This window comes from Mandrillus leucophaeus, unplaced genomic scaffold, assembly GCF_000951045.1.
Source record: "Mandrillus leucophaeus isolate KB7577 unplaced genomic scaffold, Mleu.le_1.0 Scaffold50, whole genome shotgun sequence".
In the NCBI taxonomy this organism is placed as follows: Eukaryota; Metazoa; Chordata; class Mammalia; order Primates; family Cercopithecidae; genus Mandrillus; species Mandrillus leucophaeus.
In genome coordinates, this window is record NW_012105365.1 from 7,884,729 (window position 1) to 7,899,503 (window position 14,775).

Here is a 14,775-nt window from a genome sequence, read left to right on the forward strand (position 1 = left end):
GTGGGGAACATCATACACCGGGCCCTGTCGTGGGGTGAGGGTAGTGAGGAGGGATAGCGTTAGGAGATATACCTAATGTAAATGACGAGTTAATGGGTGCAGCACACCAACATGGCACATGTATACATATGCAACAAACCTGTACGTTGTACACATGTACCCTAGAACTTAAAGTATAATAAAAAATTGTTTTGTTAAGTTTTTTTTTTTTTTAAACTGTTTATACAGTTACGATAGTGTCTTCCTCTGAAGTAGAAGGTTGGTTTGCAAATGGTCTTGGGAAACAGAGAGAATGCCTCCCTCTGAAGCAAAGGGCAGACATGTGCACTGTCCAGTGCAATCAACATAATATCTCCCTCAATATCTAAAGGTCAGCATGCTATACCTATTATATAATATTTCGGTTTTCTCATCCAGAGTTCCTCTCCAATAATGCAACTCACCACATGTATGGGTATTACCTGATCCTCTTCCGAATACCCAGTGGAAATAGCACAAGAAATTCTAATACTCTGGCTAGTACTATTTCTGTGAGTAATAAAGTCCTTTATCTCTGAACCCTGAGTCACAAATCTTTTGTTAGTATTCATGAAAGCATGGTAGGCTAACTCATTATCTTACAAATAGGGTAAAACCCCAGACCCTTTATAATTTTTGAAAATATCGATTGTAATTTTATGTGGACACTCTGGATAATCTTACAAATGAAAGAACATGGTCAGCTTATCCATTTTAAAATATGATTTTCATCAAGAATTTTGATGGCACTTCAGTTGTACAGATAACTGATTTTTGATGAACTCCAGTAAATACCTTATCACATGTCACAGAAATGAGCATAGATTTTCATATGTATGTACCTTTCATATGTATGTATATATCTGTGTGTGGGTAAATATCTGATATGTTGAACCAAATAATTACAGTTTAACTCTAGCCTTTAGAAGTAGTATAATAATATCCAGCACTTATGGAGAGCTTGCTTTATACCTGGTATTGATCTAAATGCATTTCGTATATTAACTCGTTTGGGTGACTTGTATTTGGTTACAAGTCCATATTTCTTTTCAAGTAATTAAACAAGCAAATTTTGCATGTAAGGTAAAAGATACATGGCAAATAAAACTTTGTCATGAAGTTTATTTCAGAAGTTACGTAGTATTCATATTTTGAATTAATACATTTTACTAATACAGTCAAATAAGTTGGTATTAATTATGTTTGACTTGCCATGAACCAAGTCTCGTACAGATAAACTGAAATTTCTGGAAACATTTTAGGGTCAGGATTAAAATTTAAATGCATTTTATTTATTTATTTATTTATTTATTTATTTATTTATTTATTTTTGCAAAGTAAGGCTAGCATTGGAAATAGAGACATTTTATAAAAATCTTTTAGAAGATTTGGAGATTTTGATTTATTTTCCTTTTTACTGGAAATTTCAATTGCGTCCTTAAGTGGCTGAAATGAAGATGAAATATTTGGCATTGGTTAACAAATTATTATTTAGATTTGACTGGACACCGTATTTCATCCATACATCAGTGTACATACTTTTAGAGTACAGTAAGTATTTTACAATCTGGAAGGTCCATTATCACGATTTGACCAGTTCCTTCAGGAGAAAAGATTTTGGCCAGTATCTTCTTTCCTCATATTTAGCAAGTTGATCCAAGTCCCACTGACACATAGTTTCTAATACTTGTGTTTAGTATTCTTCTATATGTGTCTGATAATCTTCATAAGTGGATTTCTACTCATTTCCGAGAGTACACTGTCCATCATATCTTGTATTAAACAGGGACTCTAATAATATTTTACTTAGATATGTTATGTCTCAAGACAAATATGCTATCACCAACTTTTGACTGTTTTCCTTTTGCTTGACCTAGTAAAAAAAAAACAGTAAAAATCATTTGTGCAATAACAATAAAAACCATCAGCTTATATACACAGGACCTCATGAAACTTTCCCGAAGCTCTGCCATTTAATTTTAATATACATCTACTTACTTTTAGCCTTTTTAGTTGGTAGCAAGGAAAACAGACTGCAAAATTATGGTAGCTCTGAAAACTTGACACACTATTTCTAGAGATGAAGAATCTTGGCTTTTGGCTTTAAGAGCAGAAAATTCCTGAAGCTTCTCACTGTTCCATTCAAATTAGGTGCAAAATATACTGTACTATCCATGCTATCCATGGTGTTAAATGTAACTGTTATGTATGCATACATGTGTGCATGTGTTTATTCCACATGTATTCAACGCTAAAAGATAGGTTTTTTAGTATTGTGCTTGAAATGATACCAACATTAATGCAACTTTTTGATTATAGATTTTAATATGCATTTAAAAAGCAGAAATCTTTCATATTTAGAAGTAAATAAAATTATTAACTAATGACCTTTAGTCATTAGTTCATACAGTGAGCATGTGTGTGTTTTTAAACAGGTCAAATTTATGTTCCCTTTATATTACATATCACAATGAGCTAGTCTATGGCAGTAAGATACATCTTTTCATCATGGTTTTATCAGAGACCACCTGTGTGATTGATATGGAAAGAGTTTTATTATGGGAATTAGACCTTATGCAATCATGAGAGCTGGTGAATAATTCTATGGAAGGCTACTGCCTGAGACAGGTAGTGGGTGTGAAGTTGTTGTAGGTAACTATAGTTGTTGATGTTTATAGAAGAAAAGCCAGACATGAAGTAGGAAGAGTAAGGATGAACTGAGACCCACAGCACAAACTAGGACCAGAGTCTGTCTTTTACTACCTCTAACTTTCTTTGGGTCGATTTGGGTGACTTAAAGAAGAAACGGATGTCTTTTGTCATGGAGCTATACAAATATCAGGACTCAGTCTGGTAGAAACTAACAAATGAGATTTGGTGGAAGCCAGAAGACCTGGAGGCCCTAGTGTGGCCAGCAGATCAGAACAACCTAGGGAGTGTAATGGTTGCAGCTTAATTTATACCTCCCAAACCTCATGCGGATTTCACTGATAGGCAGCCTAAACCAACCTGCAGGAAAGGGAATTTGAGGAAATATTTTTCTAGCTTATTTCAGTTGGCACAGTACAATTCTGCCACAGCTATTGACTAACGCATGCTGTATTTGCTGTTGTATTGAGACAATGAATCATGGCATTTTTACTGCTTTGATAACAACAGTGATTATAATTTATAAGTCTTCACTGCCAGAGGACTAGGATTTCATATATATTCTATTGAAGAAAATGCAATTGCCCTTGGTAGCTGAAATGGGCATAAAGTAATACTCAAAACCAATTTTTAAAAATCTATCTCTGTTTAGCACCAAGTATGGGCTTAAACTCTGTTAACTGCATCCTTACAAAGAATGAACTATTCATAATGGAGCTCCTCATAATTTGTGAAATGGCATAATATGTAGAAGAGTGTGAGAGTTAAGCAGTCAGAGAAATATCCAAACAATAGTGAAGTTTAATTATTTTAAGAATTGGGGTCGGGCATGGTGGCTCACGCCTGTAATCCCAGCACTTTGGGAGGCCGAGGCGGGTGGATCACCTGAGGTCAGGAGTTCAAGACCAGCCTGACCAACATGGAGAAACCCTGTCTCTACTAAAAATATAAAATTAGTCAGGGTGGTGGCACATGTGTGTATTCCCAGCTACTCAGGAGGCTGAGGCAGGAGAATCGCTTGAACTCGGTAGATGGAGGTTGCAGTGAGCCAAGATCGCACCATTGCACTCCAGCCTGGGCAACAAGAGTGAAACTCCATCTCAAAACACAAAGCAAAAGAAAAAAATCGGATAACCAGTTACCTATCAATTAATAAGTGCTAGTCATCATGCTAAGTAATTTACATGAATATATCATTAATCTCATTTTCAGTTGAGGGCACTCAGGCTCAGAGATTCTAAGTAACTTTGTTACAGTCACACAGCAAATGGAAAATGCCTGAGTAATTTTAACCCATGTCTAACTGACTTTAAAGCAGTGGTTCCCCAATCTTTTTGGCACCAGGAACTGGTTTCGTGGAAGACAATTTTTCCATGGGCAAAAAAGGGGATGGTTTTGGGATGAAACTGTTCCACCACAGATCGTCAGATATTAATTAGATTCTCACAAGGAGACCTCAACCTAGATCCCTTGTATGCACAGTTCATAAAAGTGTTCAACCTCCTATGAGAATCTAATGCGACAGCGGATCAGACAGAAGGCGGAGCTCAGGCAGTTGTGCTGGCTGGCCTACTGCTCACCTCCTGCTGTGCAGCCTGTTCTTAACAGGCCACTGACTGGTACCAGTCTACCTGGGGTTTGGAAACCCCTGCTCTAAGGTGTAAGACTGATGCAAGTAATTACCCCCATTTCTGTTTCACCGTTATGAAATTGTTCGTTTTGCCCTACATGTTTTTTCTTAAAGTTTTTGAGAATACCTTTTCAAATGCAAATATCCTTGAATAAGTAACATCTTCATTACATATCAATAAATATAAATTTAACAATTCCTAATTTCTGAAATTTAAATGCATGCATAAATTATTTCTACAAGTTGATATATACATACGGTTTACATACAAATATCCACATATATGTGCATATTTGGGAAGATTATGATATATGGATGATATTTGAAGAAATAATAAAATTATGCCAGAAAAAACGAAATTTGTAAAACGTCCTCTTTAATATCTAATTCTGTACAAAGCAGAAGATCCAAAGTTGGCTTATGGGTGACAAAATTATGATACCACGTATGTTCTGACGGTCAAAATATTTTAAGCAATGGTAAATTTAAGTATCTTTTGACTAAGCAGCAGATTGCTTCCAATTACCCACTTTCTTTTTAATGTTTGTATTACTCCATTAGGGCTAGCATAATAAAGTGGCACAGACTGGTTGGCTAAAACAACAGAAATTTATGTTCCAGTTCTGGAGGCTAGAAGTCCAAGTTCAAGGTGTAAGCAGGGTTGAGTTCCTCTGAGCCTCCTCTCCTTGGCTTGCAGATGACTGTCCTCTTGCTGCCTATTCACATGGCCCTTCCTCTTTGCACTCATGCCCCCGATGTCTCCTTATGTGTCCAAGTTTCTTCTTCTTATAAAGACACCAGCCAGGTTGGATTAGGGTCTATGCTAAGGGCCTCATTTTGACTTAGTCACCTCCTTAATGACCCTATCCCCAAATAGAGTCATATTCCCAGATGGTAGAGATTAGAGTTTCAAGGTATAAATTTTGAGAAAATGGAGTTCAGCCTATAAGACAATCTCACAACTCTGGTTTGATAGTTCATTTACCCTGTGGGCACTTGACTTCTTTTCAAACCTTTTTATATTGTAAAAGTTCTTTCTTTCTGAATGTTCTACTTTTTAATCTCCTTTTAAATCAACTAAATTTTTGGTCATGAAAAAAGGAAGAAAAGGACAAGAGTATACATGTGAAATATGCCATAGGCACTTGCATTTGAATAAATGATACATCAGTGTGTATGTAACAAACACTAAACTTGATTAGAGTCTCCAATTATTATAACTATAAAACAGACTTTAGGGCTAGGCGCGGTGGCTCAAGCCTGTAATCCCAGCACTTTGGGAGGCCGAGACGGGCAGATCACGAGGTCAGGAGATTGAGACCATCCTGGCTAACACAGTGAAACCCCGCCTCTATTAAAAATACAAAAAAACTAGCCGGGCGAGTTGCTGGGCGCCTGTAGTCCCAGCTACTCGGGAGGCTGAGGCAGGAGAATGGCGTAAACCCGAGAGGCGGAGCTTGCAGTGAGCTGAGATCCGGCCACTGCACTCCAGCCTGGGCGACAGAGCCAGACTCTGTCTCAAAAAACAAAACAAAACAAAACAAAACAAAAAACAGACTTTAGTATTTTGGACTTCAAGGATTCCAACAAAAATTAATGTTTGATATTAGGCAAGACAAGGGGTAGAAAGGAGGTAGATGTGAATGAAATCAAGCATTCTTCTAAAATATGGGCTCAGTTTTTCTGTTTTTCCCTAAGGCTACATCTCACGTGCAATTAAAGATGCAATTCATCTCTCTTTTATGTGTAATGATTTCTGTTATGGTCAAGACATGTATGTTAGAATTAAATATGCCAAATAATTTTGTCCACAATAAATTCCTTTAGATTGTAACTCTCCTTACTTGATGTAAACAAATGACTTGGTTACATTAAGGCATGAACACTAAATATTCAGTCCCTTGAATAAAATTGGAAACCACTGAATATCATTTTTGAAATAAGGATGAGGATTGTGAGTACTTCATCATTTTCCTGGTTTGGTAGGAAACATATTTATGTAGATTTCCCAGAATATTTGCAATTGTCTGCATTTATTGCAATATAAGATGAAGAAAGGTTATGCTAGGTACATATAATGGACCACAGTCAAATCATGCAAATGAATGGCACACATCATGATGAATCCGAGTGACAGTATAATATAAAAGAAAACATAAGCCTAAAAATCGATATCATAAGCTTCTATGGTCCACACAGAATTTCAAAGTGAATTTTTTGAACTCCTTTAAATAAAAGAAAATCACAGCGGTCAGCTTTTGCTAATAGCATAGTCTATAGTGCCTATGTGGATAATCATTTTGAACATGTTTGAAGGTTTCAAGTAATTTGAAAGAAAAATGTTTATAGAATCTTGAACAATATTTCTAGAACTTCAAAACAAATAGTCAATCTAGAGGGAAAAGAGCAGTCAAATTGGGCACTTAACTGCAATGAACATTTAAGTAAAATAATTTGTGAGCCTTATACAGAGAGTCTTCATTTAGTTTAATCATATAATTCAAGCCACTTTAAAAGTTGTTTTTCAGTTATCATAGGTTTAATGGTGATATAGTTCAATTAATATGAATATGCTTACATACCAAAATTACTGGCTATGTAACATTGCTAACTTTGTTGTGTTAGTTATATCACTATTATTTTAAATCTCTAAAAAATATAAAAGCATTGATATGGAAAGTTCAATTCATTTTATTATGGCATATTCTAAATACTGATGGTAAAAATGCCTCCCAAAATGGACAGAACTGCCTATTCATTACTTTAAAAGGTGAATGTTAAAAATTCCAAGTCACAAATTCAACATTAGAAGGCTAATATCATAATTATAACATGGTTTATATTTTAGTTTTATTAGATAAGCCTCTTTGGAGAAGAGATTTCTAACATCCTTTAGTGAATAGTAAAGTATTAGAAAGACACAATTATGGATGATCGGATTACAGCTGTAATAGCACAAGGTTAAAAGAAAAAAAAAAAAGACTAAACATTATTGCCAGATAAGTGCGGAAAAGCTTAAATAGAGGAAGGGATAAAGTGAGTGACAGGAACAATCTCACGGATTACTGCTTTGGCACGAAGATTCCAGTATTCAGCTAGCTTGCCAAATAAATTGACCAGAGAAAAAGAAAGTCAACAGATTAACTTCAGGAATTAAGCTTATTAATGGGTTTTCAGGCATAAATGTATCCACCCATCATGATAGGAAAATATTTCCTTTGCTTTCCCAGCTGCTAGATTATGCACCAAAATATTTCTACATAAACTATCGATGCGATAGAAGCATTTTTTTTCTTTTTACATGAATTCTCATTGACCTGAGTCAATGTTATATGCTACCCATTCATTTTGGACTGATTCGTAGTTGAGCCAGAACAAGTTGTTTGATTTAATCATGAACTGAATATATTTGAATAGAGATTGTTCACGTTCACAAGTCTTCTCTCCTTTTCTCTTCGCTTACTTAGAGTAAAATTTAACTGCTCCATCCAGAATTTAAGAACATGCAAGGAGGTAATTGGAATTGGAGGTAAATCATATTCTTTTGTAGAAAGTATAATTATCGGAAGTTAGTCAAAAACACCTCAGTTCTGTTTTAATTTTCATGCATGGAGCAGTTGTTTTGACAGATGGATGGACTTTATTTTTGTAACCGTCCAGGAAAAGTCTGTGTAACACAGTCTAATCAGTGCTTCATATCTGCAATGTTTGTTTTTGAATCACTGTGCTTTTGGCTCCTGTATCTTTTTCTAGGGGTAGACATTTTCTTCTAAATTTATTACTCCAGGTAATATCTTTATACATAATTCCTCATTCCTTTGATCTGGAAAGACCAGAGACCCTTAAAAACATAAGTGTAAGTGGTTTGTCACTAAGGGTGATGAATCGTTACTCCTCAGGTGTGGCCTTGGATTTTACTGGTTTATAACTGGCCTTACTTTTATTTCTAGCTAACAATCTATAACACTGTTGCTCTGGAGAACATTTCAGTAAAATAAGAGGTCAGTATGGTTGCCTGACTCTCGGGAAGTCAACTTGTTGCTAAACTTGTCTGTGTTCATCAACTTAAATTCCAAAAAGGATCAAGGTTTGAAAAATGAATTCATTTTGAACTGATTCCACTCTCTTTATTACATTGTAAATCCTCCAGTGCTGAGCAAAGCAGTGCAGTAGTTTAAGGCCAAAAAGTACGTTACATTCTGAGTTTTAAGAATCGTCATGGTTCAAGAAAAGGTCAGAAACACTCTTCTTCTGTCTCCCTAGAGCAGAAATGTGTGAAGTGTGTTTCCTTTTTCTGCCATGCTTCCTTCTTTTTTAGAGGAATGTCCAAGCTGCTTCCAAATAAAATGAATATCCTGTTTTGGAACACTCGAAAACCTTGGCAGCAACAAGCTAGAGAATGAAGGCAAATGAATGACAGGATTGATACTCTTTTATGTAGGTTTTCTATTAAGAACAAATCCTTACTAACAATGTCTCTGTCAAGTTTTTGCTTCTTCTCTGTCCAGTTCTTTTAATACACTTTCCTCCTCCATTGTTCTTGATGGGTCTTCTCTCAGCTATTTTTAACCAAATTTGAAAGTATTTCCTTCCATTCCTTTGTTTTATTTCAAGCATCTTTATATCCTCTAAGCCCAAGAAATTTCTCTCCATTATATTTGCATCAACCTCCACTTTCAAAATAATATTGAGCTTGCCCCCAGGGCATGGTAACAATACAACCTGCTGCCAACTGGGAGAGCTCAGTGGGGAAATGAAGGGGATCATTCCAGGCCTTAGGCCAATAGGGTGGGTCTAGTTGCTTAGTAAAAAGATAGAATCCCGTTATCAGCACTCTCGGTAGAACCCTTTGCCAGGTTTCACAGCTATGGTCCTGTGATTGATTTTGTTCCAACAACTCTGTAGGGGAATTGTTGTCATGTTATAGTGGTTCCTCTTTAGTAGTTAATAGAGAACAAATTAAAATTATGATATTCAGTGGAGCCCAATTTCATAGTTAGCAAGAACCCCGAGAGTTTTTCAGTTATTAATTACAATCTGCTAGTTTCCTTCGAAGGACAGATGTAGTCACTATAAATTGCTAATCAGTTATTCAATCTATAAGAGATAAAGAGCCCACAAATTCTGTGATATTATGATTCATAACAGTTGCAGAGGTGACATGAGCCTTTGTTTTGTTCACAAGTATTCTTACTGGTAAAATATGTTCTTCCTTATTTATTATGGAGAAGTAAGTTCCACTGTCATATTTCTAAGGAGGCAGTTAGGTGATACTGATAAGACTAAAACATTGGGGTTTGTGGAAAAAATTGCATGCATATCTATAAAGGCATGGCATGCAAACTGAAATCCTGTTTTTTTCTAGAATGAAAAAGACATCCATCTGGGTCTGCCACTATTATTTATTAGAATATCTGTTTGCTTACCAATATGTACACAGCCAATTTCTCAGTTTCAGCATATGGTGCTGGAACTGGTTATTTCTAATCTGGAATACTATAATATTGAGCCCACAATCAGAGATGATTATCTTTATACAAAAGCAGAGTATGTGGCCACCTACGTGTTTCAAAGTAAACATTTTCCTGAAAATGGCTTCTTTGCAAATGACTGAAATTTTTTTAAGAACACAAATAAATCCTTTGGGTAAGGCTCATGAATGCCTGGTTTGTAAATGAGTTTATCAGATGTTTCCCTTTCCACAACCTCTTTCCTCTGCCCAAGCCTTCATGCCCTATTCTCTTGGGGAAGGAGGAGAGACTCTTACAGAATGGAGAGCTTGTTGCTAAGAGTAGTGGAAGTTAAGTTATATCTGTTTCATAGTTTTACCTAAGAGGTACCCTATTTAAAGTGAAACACGGATGAGAGCCACATACCTTTTAAGCTAGGAAATTTTTCCTCATAACAACTTGCAAGATCAATTTATTTCAGAGAGTAATTTTATACATTGTAGTGCCTTACCAGACAAAAGAAAGACTGAGGATCTGTGTAGCAAAACAGTGGAAGAAATTATGTTTATTTTAGTTACCCCCAAAGTACTCAGCATATGTTAGGAAAGCATGAGGGAGGAGTCATAACTAGAAACTTTCACATTTTACTTTAAATGGGCCACATTCATTTTTAGGGCAATGTATTTTAGGGTCATCATCAGGTTTCATCCTAGAAAAATAAGTGATAATAGACAGCAATTATTTGAATTTAAATATCAATTAATCTGCTTAAGTTTGGTTACCTGATCCTTATTTTACGGGGGCAATGGAATTAAGATAAAAATAATCAGCCTCAAATATAGAATACAGATGTCATGTGGAAATGTACTCAAATAATTTTACCACCTCAGTTGTAAGCTCCAACTGACTACATAAAGCACTCTGAGCTTTCACTTGAAAACTGGAAAGTCATAGAGAATGACTTTGGGAGTGTGACACACTTAGAAGTCCCAGGAACAACCCAGTCCTGTCATGTGTGCCTGCCTTGCTTGTACTGTTGTCCACACTTGATCCTTAATTGCATTTATAGTTACATATTTGGTTCTTAATTCCAAATGCTTATAGGAAAAAAAAAAAAGGTAGTTAAGGAAGTCTATAGCCTTTAACAAAATAATTTGGAATGCAGTTTTTATTATTTACCATGTGAATACTCATTTGGATATTTCCAAAATGGGTTACTAATGGTGTTTAAACTTTATGTTTATTAGAGGGACATATTATATTATATTTTTGTTTTCTTTTCCTAAAATGGAACTGAAAACTGATTTTTGCAAGTAAATTTTCACCATCATTTTGTTTAGTTAATTCATTAGTTAATCAAGTAATTTCCTGCTCTCCTCATTTCTGGAAAAATCACCTGTGATTATTGATTATCTAATTTTTTTTTTCTGCTTTTGTATAAATAAATTAAAAATAGTTTTAATGAAAGACTGATGGAAGGTCATAAAATAATTGTTCTCACCAGAGTAAGAAACTCTATATTTTAATGCGTGTTATAATATAAACAAAACAATAGAAAAATAAATAAGTCCTTACAATGTTGTGAAAGGGATGCTAAAAAAAGAAAACAAAAGACGAATCTGTTCCAGCATGCCTAGCACCCTAGAGGATACCTCAGTCATGCTGATTGCTGAAAATCTTTGGTTTTCCTTTTGTCTTACAGAAAGAATGTGCTAATTTCATCAAGGTACTTAAGGCATATAATCAGACTCACTTGTACGCCTGTGGAACGGGGGCTTTTCATCCAATTTGCACCTACATTGAAATTGGACATCATCCTGAGGTAAAGCTGGCTTTTAAAAAATTATGTTTGTCCATGACCCCTTTCTATTCAAAATGCTTCATTACTAATTTCTTCAGTTCATTTTGCTTCTGGTTCACTATTCAGTGGGACCTACTTCAAATTCAGATGCTGTTATTAATTTTAATCTGTGAATGCAAAAAGAATGAGAACATCACTCAACAAAAACTAGGGAGCAGGAGGAAGGAAGGAAGAAAGCATTTGTTTTCACCCTGGATTAGAGTCCAATCCATTTTGCATGTGCAGCAGATGTCAGCAGACTGAATGTGTGGTGTTTTCTCCTTCATTTGTATATTGCCAGCCTTCTCCTCCATTTCCATCCTCAGCCAGAAGTGTCTGCCACCAGTTGTTTTCTTCTGCCTAGGGATTAAGAAAGGATGCCATACATTTGCACAATGATCTGGTCTCAGGTTTGACTCACATTATTCACATTTGTATTCTTGCTTGGCTAAGCTTTGATTGTATATTTTTGATTATTATTTTGGAAGTATGGGAAAGAAAAAATGTTTTTTTTTTAATCTCTCTATTCCTTGTAAAGATGTTTTAGTGAGGAAATTATGTACATTTAAGTAAAAATCAAGATAAAGAAAAAGTTGCTAATGTTGAAAGCAGTTTGGTGAATCTGGCTTATCAATAGACTTCAATTATAAACCCTCTTGTAATTTTTGGCATGAAATCCTAAGAGGAACAAAAGTGTTCACGTGATGAGAAAATCATTGGTGATAGAATTTTCTTCAAAACTGGAACTCAGAAATACTCAACAAATAAAGGACTTATTCTCGAAATATTTCTGATATCCTAAAGATAAAATAAAATTGACACGGTATTCACTTCTTTATAACTTAAACTTTAGACTCTCTCCCTAAATTTCATAAAGTGTCCCAAAGTGATATAAGTATGTCTTTTGACCCAAATGAATTAGAAATCAAAATAGTTTCTGTTATATCTTCTTTGTATAAGAAATCACCTTAGTATACATATGTAACAAACCTGCACGTTATGCACATGTACCCTACAACTTAAAGTATAATAATAAAAAATAAATTAAAAAAAAAAGAAATCACCTTAGATATTATGCAGTTTCTAGACTAAACACAATTATTTTTTCTTCTTGATGAACCAGGGAAGACACATTCCCAAGATCTCACTAGTTGCCAGTATCTCTTCATCCTATTTCCCCAACCATATCCTTCCTCCTTCTCTTTTGTATAAGCCCATATGTATAGTATTTATGCTGACAGACTGAAGAGTTTTAAGTAAAAAGCAACTTTAGGACAGGCAATTCTACTGATGTTGCTTGTTTTACATTGATTAAATTAGGGATAAATTTATGCACATGGTACTGGAGACTTTGTACATGTAATTTGTTTTAGCACCTGATTTAGTCACTCTCTCTTTGCTGTCTTCTCAACCAATTCTTATTGTAATACATCAGTTGTCCTAAAGCTTGCATGCAAGGCAATTGTCTCACTTTTCTATATTCTGAAGGTAGCTCTAGAGAACCCCCTCCATATGATATTGCACTTTTTACATGAGTCATGGTATTGCACTTTTTACATGCGTCAGGAATTATGGTCTACATGATTGGCAATGGAATCAGGAATGTTGACTTTTTTTTTTTTTTTTTTTTTTTTTTTTTTTTTTTTTTTTTTTGTGAAATGGAGTCTCGCTCTGTTGCCCAGGCTGGAGTGCAGTGGCATGATCTTGGCTCACTGCAACCTCTGCCTCCCAGGTTCGAGGAATTCCCCTGTCTCAGCCTCCCAAGTACCAAGTAGTTGGGATTACAGGTGCATGCCGACATGCCTGGCTAATTTTTTGTATTTTACTAGAGACAGGGTTTCACCTTGTTGCCCAGGCTGGTCTCGAATTTCTGAGCTCAGGCAATCCACCGACCTCGGCCTCCCCAAGTGCTAGGATTGCAGGCGTGAGTGACAGAGCCCAGCAGGAATGCCGAACTTGTAGCACAAATTAGCAGAAAGGACCTGGACTTTGGTGTCGCATCTATCTTCAGATCTTGCTCTACAACTTACTAGCTGTGGAGCACTGGAAATATTACTTACCTTCTCTGAGACTCTGTCTCACACATGCAACACAAGCTAAAAACAATCTTTTGATTCTCGGGGTCTGTATATTTTAAATGCAAGGTTAACATCACCTCTAACTGCCTTCTACCGCTCTTAGCACAGTATGACCCACTGACTTTTTTTTTTTTTTTGTCCCTGTAGAAACTCAAGGAGTTTTAATCCCACCATTGTTAAAAGCATATCTGCTAGCCTCAGACTGCAGAGCTTGCATTCAACCTCAGCTTGGTACTAGCTGCTTAATCTGGTGCAAATTATTTACCTCCTCTGTATCTAAGTTTCTAAGCTAGAAATTTTTAAGGAAAATGGTCTGTACCTCATACAGTTGTGAAAGTTAAACATTGTCTAATGGATAATAAAGGCTAAAAAAAGTCAATTAATATTAGAAACTATAACTATTTTAAAATACAAGTCTATACCCGTTTAATACAAAATATAAATCTGCATCACAGCCTAAAACCTATGTTGCTGTTTTGCTTAATAGCAGTTGTCACTTTGCCTCTTAAATGTTTCTCACTTCATCAGAGATTGTAAATTATGGCACTGGATTCTCATGGCTGCCGGGTGATTCTGCACCTTTCTTAATTTCCCCTTTTTAAATGCGAGGCTTACATGATGTTGATGGTCATTTAAATTAAAACGCCATATGTTATCCTTGCATTTTTATCATTTTCCCGAAATGTTGATTTTTGAAGTTGAGATTTTAATAGAGTTAACAATCTATTTCCTCTTCCACTCATCAACTACTCATTGCTGCCCTATGGGTGGGCCGCTGGGGAAATGAAGAGGTACAGGTTCTGGAGCCAGGCCATTTACCAGGATTTCCTCTACCCAAATAGCCAATATATAAAGCTTCCTGTCCAAGCATTCTGAGGTGGAAGATTGAAATGCGAGTATTTTCCTGAGACTCTGAAACTCACAGGCTTTGAGAGAGGTCCTCCTTCAGAAGCTCAGTGATTTTGATTTGCATGATAACTATAGATTGTGAAATGCTGTTCCAGACTGTTTAGGGGATCAGAAGTAAGATGATTATGCAATTACCTGGGGAATTTGAAGCAGTCTAGACAGTCAATCTATGAAATTCTGGAAAAGATATTATCAATATAG

The 14,775-nt window shown here is 35.7% G+C and overlaps 1 protein-coding gene across 1 annotated transcript in view; it reads left to right on the forward strand.

Annotated features, from left to right (window-relative positions):
- The window catches only part of SEMA3A (sema domain, immunoglobulin domain (Ig), short basic domain, secreted, (semaphorin) 3A), a 250,205-nt gene that overhangs the window by 91,411 nt on the left and 144,019 nt on the right, over positions 1-14,775 (forward strand). Inside the window, exon 4 of the mRNA XM_011996069.1 lies at positions 11,450-11,569. Coding sequence (XP_011851459.1) covers positions 11,450-11,569 — 120 coding nt within the window. The remainder of the gene's footprint in view (positions 1-11,449; positions 11,570-14,775) is intronic.